We start from the raw sequence: 15570 nt of genomic DNA, 5'->3' as shown, positions 1-15570 counted from the left end.
TACGACTGCAAGGCCGGCGGAGGCCTTATTCGAACGGTGCGACGATAAAACATTTTTAAGGAGCTAGAAAAATAAAAACAAACCCGCCTATGGTTGTAGTTGTGCCTAGTATATAGTTCTTGGACGGACTCGGGGAGACGAGATTTATCGATTTCATACGCTTTCCCAATTATTGTCGAGACGTCTCGTCTGCTGTTCGACGTGTAGGTACGCCATATAAATAGAAACACTCGACAGTGAAACTACTTATTTCGGCTGGCCGAGCTTCGATATATGTGAACTATTGTGTGCATGAGTCATGTGTGTGTTTGTGTATTGATTTCGTCATATTGCTCGTTAACAAGAACACAACTACGGTAATAAGGTCTAAGGTGTACTACTATGTCAGTTTGTACAGGAGGGTTGTACGTATAGGGTGGGTCTCGCAACGATAATAATTATTAGTCTATTTTTATTAATGAGTCTCCTCCGGTCGATTCATTTGCTATCTCTGTCAGTACCATATATTGTCGTCACAGATGTTTTAACATAAGACGTAATAATATAATATGTAATATAAGTGCCTAGTGATTCTTTGAACAAATTTAACACTCATATTATTTCAATAACTATTAACGTTTCTGAAAATTTTTTTTACATAATTTTTAAGTCGTTTAAATCATTACATTCTTTTATCGTTAATTCAATCGTTAATTAGTTAATTTAATCGTTTTTCATTCTTTATCTCATCAAAGCATAACATTTTTTGAGTACTTCAATCGCATAAAAATCAAATTTTGAGTGAGTAGTTTATGAGTTACAAGCATTTAAAGCCTCGAATATAGAGCGTTATGGCAGTGCATAATATTGACATATTGGAAACGTGTGGCTGAATGGTAAATTTTAATTTCCACACGGCAGCTACACAATATTATGTTCTTGGCTTGGATGAATATGACATTAGTTATGAAATGTAATCACGAACATAATATATTTCATTAACTATTTTCTTCTAGTTTATTTCTAAATTGAGATTTATTTACGACGAGGGAGTGACGCATGCAAGGCGTCAAAGTTGAAATATGTGCAATTTATTATTGTACGGTGTGATTAAAAATACACCGAAGCGATTCCACCCCGCCCTGTTCAGAGTCTTACCTCAAGATTTATTCGTTAGAAAGCATTTCAATACTTAAGTTTTATATTTATAGAATCCTGAGTATACACATTTAAATTTAGCGATTGACTTCGAACTCGGTGCCGAGCGAGTGTATTATTGGTTTTTATAATGCTGCGTTTTATTTTAGCTTTCTTCGGAAAACACTTTACGAGACAGTAAAATTGTTGGAAAACTTTCATCGCCCACCCTATCTCGGATACAGGGAACTGTGCGCAGGCAGTACCTACTTTAGAAAGATCATTTTTCAAAACAGTGACATTTACAGTAAACTTGTTATTAACAAAATCCTACCCACTTTGTAAGTACCGAGGTGTGCACGGAATAGGCTTTCAAGATTTCTTTCAGATTTAAAATAATTACACGAAACTATGTTGTGACGAGATGAACAAAGCGAGATTATATTATATTCTGTTCTCTCAAACTTTTCAAAGTTTTTTTTTTAAATTTTAAATTTACATTTACATTTTATCATATTATTATGTTGTGATTTTTTTCTTGGTTAAAATGTGTTTTAAAAAAATTTCTTCATTTTTTTGTAATTCCATATTATTATTGTTTTTTGATCTACAAACATTTATAAAATTCTGAATTCGATAATATAAATCAAAATTAGTTGAGTAAGAAAATGTCAGACCACTTGTCACAGTGTAGATATAATTAAATTATAATGGAAGTATATAATATGTATAATATATTATTATTAAGTACCTAAAAAGATTATTAAATAAAGTATAGTAAAGTAAAGTAAAGAATAAATAGATTAGAACTAAAATAATAAAGTACTATTCAGTGATTTGATAAACAAAAAAAAAATTTCAATTTTAACATAAAATCCGACATAGTGTTATAGTTGGTTCCTAAATCTTAAATTTCCTTTTAAATCAAAAAAACGATAAAATATGTTTGGACAACCAAATTGTTTCCAAAATGCATATTTATGATTATTGTGAATCATTATTTTGAACTATATACTTAGTATCTACTATCATTCGACTACACTGATTAATGATTACATAAAATAACATCGTAAAATTTGTAGTCCTGATTATCCGGAATTTTTGTTTTCCCCGAGTATGGGAAAATGAGATAACATGGTTGACCACACTCTACGTAAGTATAGGTGCAATACTGCCCTCGGAAATACAAATGCTGTCGAAGCGAAATTTCGAAAGTAAAAATTATGATTGTTAACCTGTAATTATTAAATAGCAAATTAGCTTTTATTATTTTCCATTATCTCGAATATTGCGTACTTACTAGTTACTTGGTATTACGACTAAAACTTACATCATTATAATTGTATACAAATGAATTATATTGTGAAATCGGTTGTTATCTTATATTGTTGACAACATTCAAACAAAAATCAGCAATATGAAAAACAATGGAGATAGATTGATTTAGTTGTTCTTTACTAAAATACTAAAATTAAATTCAGTAGGTATCTTTTAAAAAATCAATAAACTGGTAAATAAAATAAAATAAAACAAATAATACTGCATTGTGTGCCGAATTCTCATAAAAGGTGAAAATTTTTTTTGAAATATTATCATTTCATACTGAAAAATGAAAAACTCTTTTTTTCAACATTTTGATTTTTTAATAATATACCTACTGCCTTTCTGTTTCGGAGGACAGATTAGTTAATAAAATATTATAATAATAAAATTGTAATAATAATATTATCTTCGTCATTCATAATTTGATTTCAAATTAAAATTGAATAAAGGATTTCATTCATAAAGATATTATTGCGCGATTCATGCGTATACTTATTCGTTCAGGGTAATTTTGATTTCACTAACACAAAGTAATGTTGTTTAAAAGTTTAAAAGTTCAAACTTTATGCAATAACTAAGTATGAAAAATCTGAGGTAATAATATTTAAAATATTATTTTATTATAGTTACAGAACAAAATCAACGGACAAAACTTGCAGATGAACGATGAGTTATCTGTTTGTTGCACCTATTACACAATTATTAAATAACAGAAAACTAGGTATATATTTGTACACGTCATTCGGCTGCTATACATACTGGAGTAGTACGTTTGTTGCACCTAATTGTGCATGATTTTTTTTTTTAAATATTGGTGATTAAAAAAAAAGTGTTAAAATTATTTACCAAAAAAATGTACCTATCTGGTTGTTATTTCATAGACCCTTCGCATTCATATCGGTTTGATGGAAAATGATTTTGATTTTATACGTTTTTTTTCTATACAACAACATAACGATAATTATTATAAAATATTATAAAATATAATATATCTATGACGAACAGTTGAGTCTGATCTCGAAAACGTGCATATACTTTGTCTCGTCACAAAATCATAACAACGATAATATAATAATTACTGCTTAACGCTTGTCTTATAACGTTTTCACGTTGCAATAATCTACGATATTGTCGTTGTGTTTCGCAGGAGGTTCCGGTACAGGTGGCACTGCAGCGCAAAAAGAGTCTGCCGGACGTCCAAGTGCCGCTGAACGCTCCGGCTTCGATCACCCGGGAAGAGGTGTCCGTGTTGAGTTCGGCCAGGAGGGAGGAAATGCGCAGGGTAGAAGAAGAAAACGAACGGCTCCGAGCCAACCCACTGCTCTACCTAGTCAGTCCGCACATGAAGGTACGTGCCACAGCAATTTATAATACAATAATGCACCACTCACGCGAGTCATGGCGGCGTAGCTGTAGGCGAGTCCCAGTTATAAAGTTTACCAGTACAACTGTTGGCTTAACTTAATTTTTCACCAATATGCCACTTGATTTCTGGCGAATTCGTTTCGATTCGAATCGCACTCAAGCCCTATTGTTGTAGGGGTGGGTAACGTTGAATTTATTTACAAAAATGTCTTCGTTGTATTATCCACATAGAGCGAAAATTGATTGATAATTCCAAAGCATTGTTTTCGAAATCAACGTTGACAGGAAATCCCGAAGAAATGCGCTCTTAGTATGTGCAAAAGACGTCCATTATATTTTTTTAAATACAATTTATATCAAATTTTCTTTAGCCCCGACAAAATTGTAAATATTAGGATTTACTCGTACACACTGGTGGTTTGACATACTACATCAAATATGTATGCATCTACACGACAATTAATGTTTTTGTACTCTTCAATACATTCAAATCATATTATTACAGTTTATTGCAATTATAATAATACATTAGCCCTCGAAACAAATAGACTACACCGAGTGATCTATTTAACAAAAGCCAATGATTCTATCAATAACTATTAATGCTTTTAAAAATTATTTTTCTTAAACAAAGTTTCCCCAGCAAAATATATTTTTATCATTTTTATATTTAAATTATTTCTACTTCCTTAATGAGTTTTAATTTCATATTTCAAATCCAGATATTTTATAAAGTACTTCTAGGTATAACAATCAAATTTGGACGATTTGTTTATGATTCATAATCTTATAAGTATTTAAATTTCAACTTGAAATGTTACAGTAATAGTGGGTACCTACAAAATGTCGATCCACCACTCCGCTAATCAATACCTTAAAAACTTATCAATTAATAAACAAATTGTCCATAATTTGATTTTATATATTGAAATACTACGAATAATAGGGAAAAAAATGTATGTTGTCTTTCAAAATATTGAAAATATAGTAGGTACAGCAATAAAAAGTAGGAAAAATATCATTTTTGCCCCCCGAAATTGTTCCTCAGTAACGACTTCAAAGCATGTAAAATAAATAATCTTAAAAACGATAGTGTCATATCAATTAGTGACTGTCTCACGTCAAATACATCACCCTGTATAATTTTGACTTTTGGCAAGAAATCAACGAAGTTTTTCAAATGTTATACAAAGCCAAAGTTTTGGAAAAAAACTCAAGATTGTATTATGCATAAATAATTGGTGAACATTTTAAGCATTTAGAATTACTTCTGTTTATGAATGTCAATAATGCCAATGAGGCTTTGTTAATATAACAGATTATTATGTTAGAAAGGGGTGCTGAAAATCCTGAAGCATTTGCATAGGTCAAAGGGTCGTGTGGGACATTCCTGTTTGCTTCTCACCTCCACCCTCGGAGCTATTAATATGTCTGCAAATATCAAATCATATTTCACTAATACTAAGTAAATATATACTATTTAGTAGAGTACTTATTTACCCTAGATCAAACATCAAAGACAACGATTATATTAAAATCATTTTAAACTGTCAGGAAGTTGTATCAGGACGCATAGACTTGAAACTATGATCGTTCGAAAATATTGAACTTGTAGGCTATTAAGCTAATAAGAAAAAAATAATTGTTTTACTAAAAAATTGTATCAATTAACTGCATATTAAAGATCATGTATTAAAGGCGCTTATTTTGATTCAACTAGTCCTAAAAATACCACCCAGGCACTAACTTCCACCCTAAGTCACAATAACAATGCATGTTTTCGGTTCATTTTCAATATACTTTTTTATAGTTTGTGGATTTAGTTTTGCGCAATTGTCTGGAGAATTCTATGTGGTATGTGAAAAAGTAATATTTATATATCTGTAGGGTTTACACCATGTATTGGATTATGTTACTCTAAACTTTAGATACTTGTATTTTCTTCCTGGCCCTTTGGAATCCAAAAAGTGGTCAGAAATACAAGAAATAAACAAAAAAAAAAAATACCTTGACTTATCATAGAAAATCACTGTTTATAAACACAATACGAAAACAATTATAATTGAATGTTGCCTAAGCCAAAAAAAACAAACATTTTTTATGGTTACGTATAAATAATGAATTTTCTCAAAATTACTGTTGGATGGCGGTGATTGAGGTCACTTGAAGCTTTAGATGTTGTACCCTCCAACACATCGTTTTAGAGAAGATAAAACTAAAAAATAAACGCAAATACATAAAAAAAAAGAAGACATATAAAAACACCGCTTACATAATATACATAACACGAAAACAATAACAATTGAATCTGCCTAGACAAAAAAAAATAAGCAAATTTTACGCCCACGTATCAAAATCAAATATGAAGTTATTCTCAAAATGACTCGACCCGATGACCGTCAATAGAGGTGGTGGTGGTAGTGGTGGGGGTGGAGGAAGACTTGCGCTGCCCTCGGCTCTCCAAAACGACCACGCCTATGATTCGGGACACTTTGTCAAGAGAATATTTATGGTGGTACTTAGCCACCTTTAGTAATGAACCGACTATTAGGAAAGTCGCTCTGGAGTATGGTCTTACTCGCGGAGACAAACGACGCAGGGGACCTATTACTTGTAAATTTAGAATGTTCAACTTTTTCTCTTCATTACGTGGGTAGAGTAGGTACTAAAACGGCCCCTGCAGCTCGGTCTGCAGAATGTGACCGGTTCTGTCTAACGTTCGTTGACGTTTGTAAAATATATTTTTTGTTATAATATAAACCGCGTTTTATTATGTTATAATTACAGCTGTAATTTTTCTTTTATATTGTTGTTAATATCATATTTAAATAGTCAGATTTTTAGACGAATCGACCATTTTTAACTTCTTATTAATAATAATTATAAAACAATATAGGTATCTGGTATATCTAATTACAAATCATAATATGTCATCAAACATATCAAAATAAAATTATATATAAGCAGGCCGCAGGGTTATACATTATAAAAACGCAATTTCCGGGCATATTATGTTATGTATTATTATTATTATTTATGAGATCGTAATGCATTTTATTTTTGTTGAACATAGCAAGTCCGGACATGACATAATATGTATGAGCTTAATGTGTTTATTCAGTGGTAAATATTTTTCTTTTACCAAAATGGACTTGTGAAAAGTGGCCAAAATCTATCAGTGTTTCCAATAAAAATTCTTTCAGAGGTGGATTAAGATTTTTTACGACTATAGGTACTAAATATTTTACACCACAATTATGAGTAAATAAGTTATAACACCTTCTCCAAAATATTCTAAATATTAAAATATATAATAGTACTTAAATCCATTTGAATTTTCAGACAATTTATTTTTCTTGGTTTTTAGTTTTTTGGCTTACCTTGAAACATTTTAATTAATGTCCACTAAATTTAATAAGACACAATTTTTTCGAACCATCATTGATAAAAAAAAAATGCATTAAGTACAACATAATCCATTTTTAAATTGATCTTTATCAATAACTGTTTACCATAATATAATGTATATAAATGATGACTTGTGAATTAGTTTTACATATTATGACCATAAATTATAACGAATACAAAATACGTGTACTTACAATGAACCCACTCAAAATCAAAAATATTGAAAAAAAAATTAAAATGTATTACATTTTAATTTAATAATATTTATTACTACTACACAATTTTCTTCCCTCAATTTTTCCACCCCGGGTATCTTAGCCTTCTCTTCCTATTGGGAAATACGCTTCTAAGTCTGTCCAAGTAGAAAATAACGACAACTGTCCGACGATTATAAGGAAATTTTCTCTTTGAAAAAATACTTTTGAGGGCCAAACTAGAGTAAGACCAAATGTATTTAATTTAATTAAACTGATTTTTCCGTCACATGATTTTTTTTTTGGGGGGCCACGAGACCATGTAATTAGGAAGTTTCACTGCATTTGTATATTGTGTATGGGCACTGAAATCGACATTGTATTATGATTATTACATTATACGACTGCCGTACGTGGTGCACAGTTTAGACTTGTTTTAATTTATAGGAGTTTGTATAGTAATATGTGCCGTCCTACCCACCCCGCGCACGGACCCACTACTTCTCCGGCGCCTGTCGCGGGATATCATTTAATCATATATAATAATATACGCAAACGAATGGCAATATGATTTATCGGTTACACAAGAACCGTACGGTATATACCTCCCATATACCTACGCATAATCGTCGTAATAATATTATTATCGTCGTCGTCGTCGCAGTGCCACACTCGGATTGCGGGAAAGCCGCGTGTGCACCGCGTGGTGTACAGTTGTAGCACACTGGGGGAGGCATTAGGTCGAGATCGAATTACCTGCTTACGTATCCGACCCCCCCCCCCCCCCCCTCCCAGCTACCCCGAACCCGACGGGAAAATCGTGTCGTGTCCCCGAGGACTGAAATAATAGTAATAATAGTAATAGTAACAATAATGATAATATAACGTTACGGTTGCGATACAATTAAGAGCGGAGCGGGGTGGGAGGCGTAAAGGTCGGAGCGGAACGGGTAAAAAGTTCACCGCTCGCGATAATAAAGAAACGCATAGGCCGCGTGGCTTATTATTATTATTACTATCGCCGTCGTCATCGTTATTATTATTATTATTATTATTATTATTATAATATGTCCCGAAGTCGACCGTCGTCATCTCTGTCCTTTAGCGTTAAAATTATTACGACTATTATTATTATTATTATTATTATTATACGGTCGGGCGATTTTATTTGTTTACATTACGCTCGACGCGATAACGCGTCTTATCACGGTCGTGTTTGTACGCGCGTTGTTTACATTTTATACGATTCCGATAAGGCTATCATCATCAATATTATAATATTACACTCGCGTTTCATAAAATAATAATAAATCACTCGGGTCGGCGCACATCTCCATCAGTGGAGGCTGAGGTGGAGGACAGGTCTCGGGTGTCGGCGAGATTGTACCCAGGCTGTGCCGGGCGATCCATTCAACGTTAGTCCCACTCGTTATACTCGTATATTCGGAAACCATTAACGTTTTTGAAAATATTTCTGTTGCCTACTTACATCGTTTTAAGCCGTTACAGGACGACGGTATCGGGAGAAAAAATGCCAGAGTACTCCCCACGAAATATTCTGCTATCGAATAAGGAGTTAAAAATGCACATGTCATTGGGTATGTAAAGTGACGAAAAAAAAAAAAAAGTAAAAATATACCATCAAAAACGTAAACAGTCGAATTGTAAATATCTAATGAACAACTTACGTCAATTTATAATTGGATCACCTGCTGTCAACTGCTGCACGGATAATTTTAGTGCAATATATCATCTACCAGCCATCGAAGTCCGACCCACCGAACTAAATACGTCATGGAATGCGTATTGTGCATAATATTATCGTATAATATGTATATTACATGTGAAATGTGCCCATACGATATGCGTTCCGACTTGATTTTTTAATATAACTGTTGTGATGACGATAACAATTTTCACGGATAGCACAACTATTCATCATGGCTCGGAATTCACATGTCGTTTTCCTATCGAGATCGTATTATTATTTTGATTAATTCACTCACTCCGCTTATTGAGTTTCAGTGGTCCGACGTCGATCCGATATGGCGTCATTTTTTAGTACTTGCGTCGGCATGTTTCGTATAATTAACTAAAAACTAGTATAATATTTTTAGCGCATCAATAAGAGAGACCTCCTTCTAGCATCCGCCAAGCAGCCGGTCGGTCGATATAATCGTCGCGCTTAAAACCCGTGTTATGTAGGTACTCTAAAAGTGTAGTGTTCCCAGGGGTCGACACACGGTCATCCACTCACATGCAGGTGAATTAAAATGGAAAGATTTTTTTACATTTTTCTATGGCGGATACTTGATTCTTGGAGACTGGCTGGATACTTTCGAAGTTTTTTTTTTTTTTGAAGGACAGTTTTCCCGAGCTTTCTTCTACGGTTCTACGTTGCGTATCGGCCATTTAGTATCAACTGCTCAACGTCACTATGACAATAATCTCACTACGCCATATCGCGAGTAATTTAATTTTGATCTAAAGTGGTGTGTCAAAAAAAAAAAAACGATCATATTAGACTAAAAAACAAAAGTAATAATGATACGACAGCACCTACATAAATTTCGAAATAGTTTAACGAAAAATAAAATCATTAAATTGAAAAATTGGAGAACAGATCGATGTTTTTTATTTATTTATTTATTTATTAATTGAAATACGGGACGTGCCCAATTACAAGAATCAAAAATACATAACAATGTTAGACATTATTAAGCACATTATACAAGCTTATTTTTCGAATAATTACTTTTAAATATTGTGGACATGTATGAAGGACATACATGGGAGGAGTAAATATTAAGAAGCTTTGAGTTAATGAGATATGAAAGAACAGAGATTGTTGGATGGATGACCAATAAAGATGATTTTTGACAGGAACGTAAACGTAGTTATAGTACACGGAACGTCTAAAATAAGACTTGCAAAACTAAAAAAAAAATGCGATTGATTTTCTCTAAAAATATAAATAATATGTAATAAAATTATAATATTTCTTATTAAATTGTATTAAAATCTAATGAAAGACAGAGGGTGTTAGATAGCGACGATTTGTTACAGAAGCGTAAACGTGGATATGACAAAACTATAAAAACTGAAAAAAAATATATAACATAATGTTGTTATTTAATATTTAAATATGTATCGTTATTTGTATCTACAAAAATACATTAAACATTTATTTTATCAGAGTGTGTAATCCGTGTTGTTACTAATATTCACAGATTTAAGGGCCAATTAATAATTTGTGGTTGCTCAATAATGTTAGTCTGAACTAAAATGCCAGTGTAAAAAATATCAAAATCGAATAACTCAAAAAGTCATTCATGAGATTTTTCAAAAATTCCATAGTGTAGGTTTTAAATTTATTTTTTGGATACAATTTCCTTCGTCGGTATTTTATGATGCAATTGTTTTTAAATTGACATAGGTAATACACAAAAATTAATTCAGATAATACATCTGACAACTTGCAGTCTATGAACGTATGTGATGTATAGTGAAGTTCCTCCTGTTTAATTTGAGATTGTAAAAATATTTTACAGACTTAGTTTCACTGTAATATGTGTTTTTTATTTTATATTTATGTTAATATTTCAGAGAAACAAATTTTCGTGATATATTAATCTTCAAGGTCGAGGGTGCTTTCTGGTACACTTTAATGTGATCTATTTGGTATTTTGGGGTCAAAAATAAAGAAAAGTACTGTTGTTAATTATAATTGGGAATTACTAACTAACCACGTTGGTGAAATGGGAATATTTACTCAACGACCGTTTTCAACAAAATCGATTGTGTTTTTTTTTTATAATTATAACCAAGACTTTAAATTTTAATCAAATATTTATATTAGAGTTTTCAAGACATCAAACAAGTTTCAAAATATATTGAACCGATTTCAATTTTTTGAATCTTGTTAGTTAAATGTTTGTTTTCCGGTCAAAAAGCTTGAAAATGTATATAAGGTTCTTCATAAAATGAAATAGTTCATAACTGTTATTTTTTTAAGCGTTTAAATTAAAATTTTGACAAACTTTGTCAACATGACGAAAATTCGAAATGGTAGGTGAGGTGGTCCTTTACATAATATAGGCGTCTGTAATAAATTCTTAATTTCGTTGCCTATATTGTAGGTACTTACCACGTGAGCTTATTCGATTGTTGTTGATGTCCCGATGAAAGTTTTTTAATTGTTTTTTATATTTTTAATTAAGTCTTGCAAAAACTCTTATCATTATGTGTATTTTGCGAATTCCTCGTGAACGATGGAGCTTTAATTCATAGGTTTAATTTTTTATAGAGGGTTTGGATTTTGTTAACATTTTGTAGAAGATATTGACGACCAAACTTGACAGGCTATCAAAGGCTGGACTTTTGAACAAAACCATAAGAGTGATATGATTTTATTTTAATATTTTTATTAGGTAACTGACGATCTAACAGATTTTTAAAGCCGATGATATAAGCCTATAATTTTACAAACTTTTACAGACACAATGTTTTTTTTTCTAAGAATCAATCTTAACGCCGAGGTTTCTCTACCACAATATAAATTTATTTATTGGATCACCATACATATTTTAGTAGGTCTAGCCACATAGGTAGGTAGGTACACTCACTCATATTGAACTTAATAATATTATTATGACATGTTTTTGTGTATCAACAAAATATTAGTGAGAATAGTATCATATAGGCTGGGATTCATCAATTGGGTCTTTATAATAATATGTTCGTAAGCATGACACGTCATATTGCATATTATTATATTCTCAGACTTCAATTTTACTAGCTTCGACTTACACTTTACTAACGGTGAACCTAAAACACAACACGTAATATTATACAATTTTTTTTTTATGTTTATCCTGGATAATCCAGATATTTGATGGATATTATAAATTGCGTATAACATAAAATAATCTCAAGTAGGATGTTCATAACATTCTTAATCAAATGTATACCGACGACTGTGAAAACTTTATGTACACTCATAGATATAGCTGTAATACTGAGTGTATGTTTCCCGACCGACAGAAATGGTGAGACGGTACTTCAAGCAATAATACAAATCCCGTATTTGTAAAATAAAGTTTTATTTTATACTCTGAGTAGAACGAGCAAACTATTGTTTTTTATTTGGCCTGTTAACGGTTTTTTTTGTTGCTAGTTGAATGAAAGTTTCATATATGTGGCCCTTCTGCAATATAAATTGAAAACAAAACGGTAGAGACGAACAAGGTCGTTTTTTGGTATTTATGAGTAAAACATAAAGATATTCCAAAAATAGTGAAAAGCACCAAAACTCTGAAAGACATCTACAAAAACTACTCTAAATCTCTTATTACCTTCATATTATTAGAGTGCTGTACTAGTCAACATTGATTTGGATCATAAAAATATGAATTATATTTGTAATTCAAAAACATATTTGTCTTAAAATGAAGTCATAAAGTTTGTCTTAATTTAAATACTTAATAATGTTGTGAACACGACTGTTATAATAGTAAATTCAAAATATGAATCATTATTCTATTTTTACATTTTATGTCGCAGCAAACTATGAGCATAGTACATTATTATATTAAAGAAGTTATGTCTTTGTTTTACATTAATTGTTTACTCTAAAATATATATTAACAATTGATACTATGGTACAATTGAAATAATATGATTAGATACGAAATCGGTTGACAACAAGACATGTTGAGCTCTTTATAAATAATAATGCATCTATGTCTAAAGTTAAAGGGACCACGGGTCTGCTTCGGTCCCACTCAATTGTATATAATTTGGTATAATACTGCATAATGCACAGAATGTGAGTGCCGTGAAACTTGTCTTACATTATAATTTTGCTATGGCATGCAAAGTAAAAACATTACTAATTTCTCAATAATCGCAACATTTTAAACATAAAGTCAATACTATTATAATTTTATATTTAACTTTTTTCTCGCACTAATGGGGTGGAAATTCTCAAGAAATACTGGAGGTCGTCATTTAAAAAATATAGTTAATCTTGAATGGCTAAACTTGATAAGCATTATACATTCTACTCGTGAAAGAGTAATCATCAGGTTTCAGAACTTTGCGCACTCGCTTAAAAAACAGTGAAATATGCATTAAAAAACTAAAACGAATTATGCAACAACAATTAAAATAATGAAATTTTGGTACGACAGAGGGCTGAGATGCATTAATTTTGCACGAGTTATGAAAAATTATAGCTTTTTTTCATTCGGTATGTATTACGTATTTATTTTAATGTTGAATTTACATTCAAGTTAGACAACGCAAAATTAATTCCTCATATTTCCATCTTGTGCTTTGTTTGTCACAGAAAGAAAGACAAAAAACGGAATATATATTGTGCCCGCTAAAAAATTACCGTACAACAATATTATTATGCCCATTTATGCGTTAACAGTTTTCGGAATTTAAATAGATATCTGACACTGACTTTCCTAATGGTGTACTTATAAAGTTCCAAACCCCGAAGCCTGGACTAACGACTCATCGTGCTGTATTATTATTCTCGAAGAATCCGGAGGGGCACAAATCCAGATACCTACAGGTACACGCCGTTCGAATAATCCCGGGATTATTATTCGGAAATAACTTTTCTTCGTACAGGAACCAATTCGGAAATACCTGTTTTTAATGCACAATTCTGGGAACCACGACACGCCGAAATTACAGCTCAGTGCTCAACCGTGGTTCGTAAACTCGTACCTACGCGTACACCTATTTAATAAAGCCTTATGGTTTAATCGTCATCCGTCCGCCGACAAATAACAAATAAATTTGGCGGAGAAAAAAAATATGAAGAAAAAGTCTGAAAAACACATGTCAAGTTTCATAATAATACAATTTATGCGAAGAGACTATTCGTTCGAGAAACAATAATTCGTGCGTTTGCGGGTAGCGCACATTATATTATTACGATATTGTTTATAGTGGTCATAAAATGAGTTATTTTGTCGTGTACAATATTGCATAGTATAGTTAATAGTTATGACTTACGACTGTTATATGATTATTGGTTGCAATTTACGACAACTCCGTGAAAATATGAAAACGAAATTTTTTCAATCGTTTGGAATATAAAATACACCATCAATATTAATTATACTAATTATAATGTTTGAATGTCTCTACAGAAAAAAAATGCTCCGTGTTGTAGGCGTGACATCCAAAAATTCCAGTTAGCCAGAATATTCCAGGGAATTTTCAAAGGGAAACGTACGAGCATTCCCGGGGTTACACAATTGAAATAATATAAGTCCAATACTTTTATAAGTAATTTTTGATTAAATACTAAAAAGATACTTTATGGTTTTATGTTAAATGAACATATTGTTTTTATTAATATATTCTAAAGATCACTAAATCTATGCCGAAGCGAATATTTTAACCAGTAAATCAAGTAAATGTGAATCGTCCCATTGCTATATAACTTAACTGTTATTGTTTAACTGGGTTGGTATATTACACTTTTACGTACCATTTACATTTTATTATGTAGCACTGTGCAGCCACAGTACACAGAGTACTTACCTTACTGTTATTATCTAGTATAACCGCTAAAACCGCTGTGATAAGCCATAAGTGCCAGGTGGGTGTTGTAATTTACAATTATTAATAATTAACTACGAATTTGTCTCGTCTCTCGTCTGAAACACAATATTTAGTACTAACATCTTATTTCTACTAATTTCCATGCCTACATGATACATCTCCCATGACGTAGTGTTTCATACATTTGATTTTTCGTTAATATTATTATTATAATACGTACAAATATTAAACCATTTAAATTCAATAACAACTTATTTTGTTTTGCACTTATAAGTTGTTTACCTATTTATATTAATTTATATTAATATTTCGATTGCCAATTTCAATAGGAATATAATTATTTAGATACATTATGAAATTATGGAATTCATTGGTTAATAAATAATACAGGTTGATCATCGTAAATGGTTTGATATTCTTGGTCACTACAAAGCAGTCAGGGAGAATATCCGGTAGTTACGTTCCCTGAAATAGCACCCAACATAATGATATTATATTCCTGTGAAATCCTTGTAGAGTTTTTTCTTTCCATATTCATATTTTTCAAACACTATAGGTGCTTAAAAATACATGAAAA

At 31.5% G+C, this 15570-nt stretch overlaps 1 protein-coding gene across 1 annotated transcript in view; it reads left to right on the top strand.

Moving 5' to 3' along the window:
* LOC111041818 overlaps positions 1-15570 on the top strand; it is a 71719-nt gene that overhangs the window by 36991 nt on the left and 19158 nt on the right. The window contains exon 2 of the mRNA XM_022326255.1: positions 3587-3787. Coding sequence (XP_022181947.1) covers positions 3587-3787 — 201 coding nt within the window. The remainder of the gene's footprint in view (positions 1-3586; positions 3788-15570) is intronic.

The sequence above is a fragment of the Myzus persicae genome, unplaced genomic scaffold (assembly GCF_001856785.1).
Source record: "Myzus persicae strain clone G006 unplaced genomic scaffold, MPER_G0061.0, whole genome shotgun sequence".
Taxonomy (NCBI): Eukaryota; Metazoa; Arthropoda; class Insecta; order Hemiptera; family Aphididae; genus Myzus; species Myzus persicae.
This window is presented reverse-complemented; position numbering and strand designations above follow the sequence as displayed.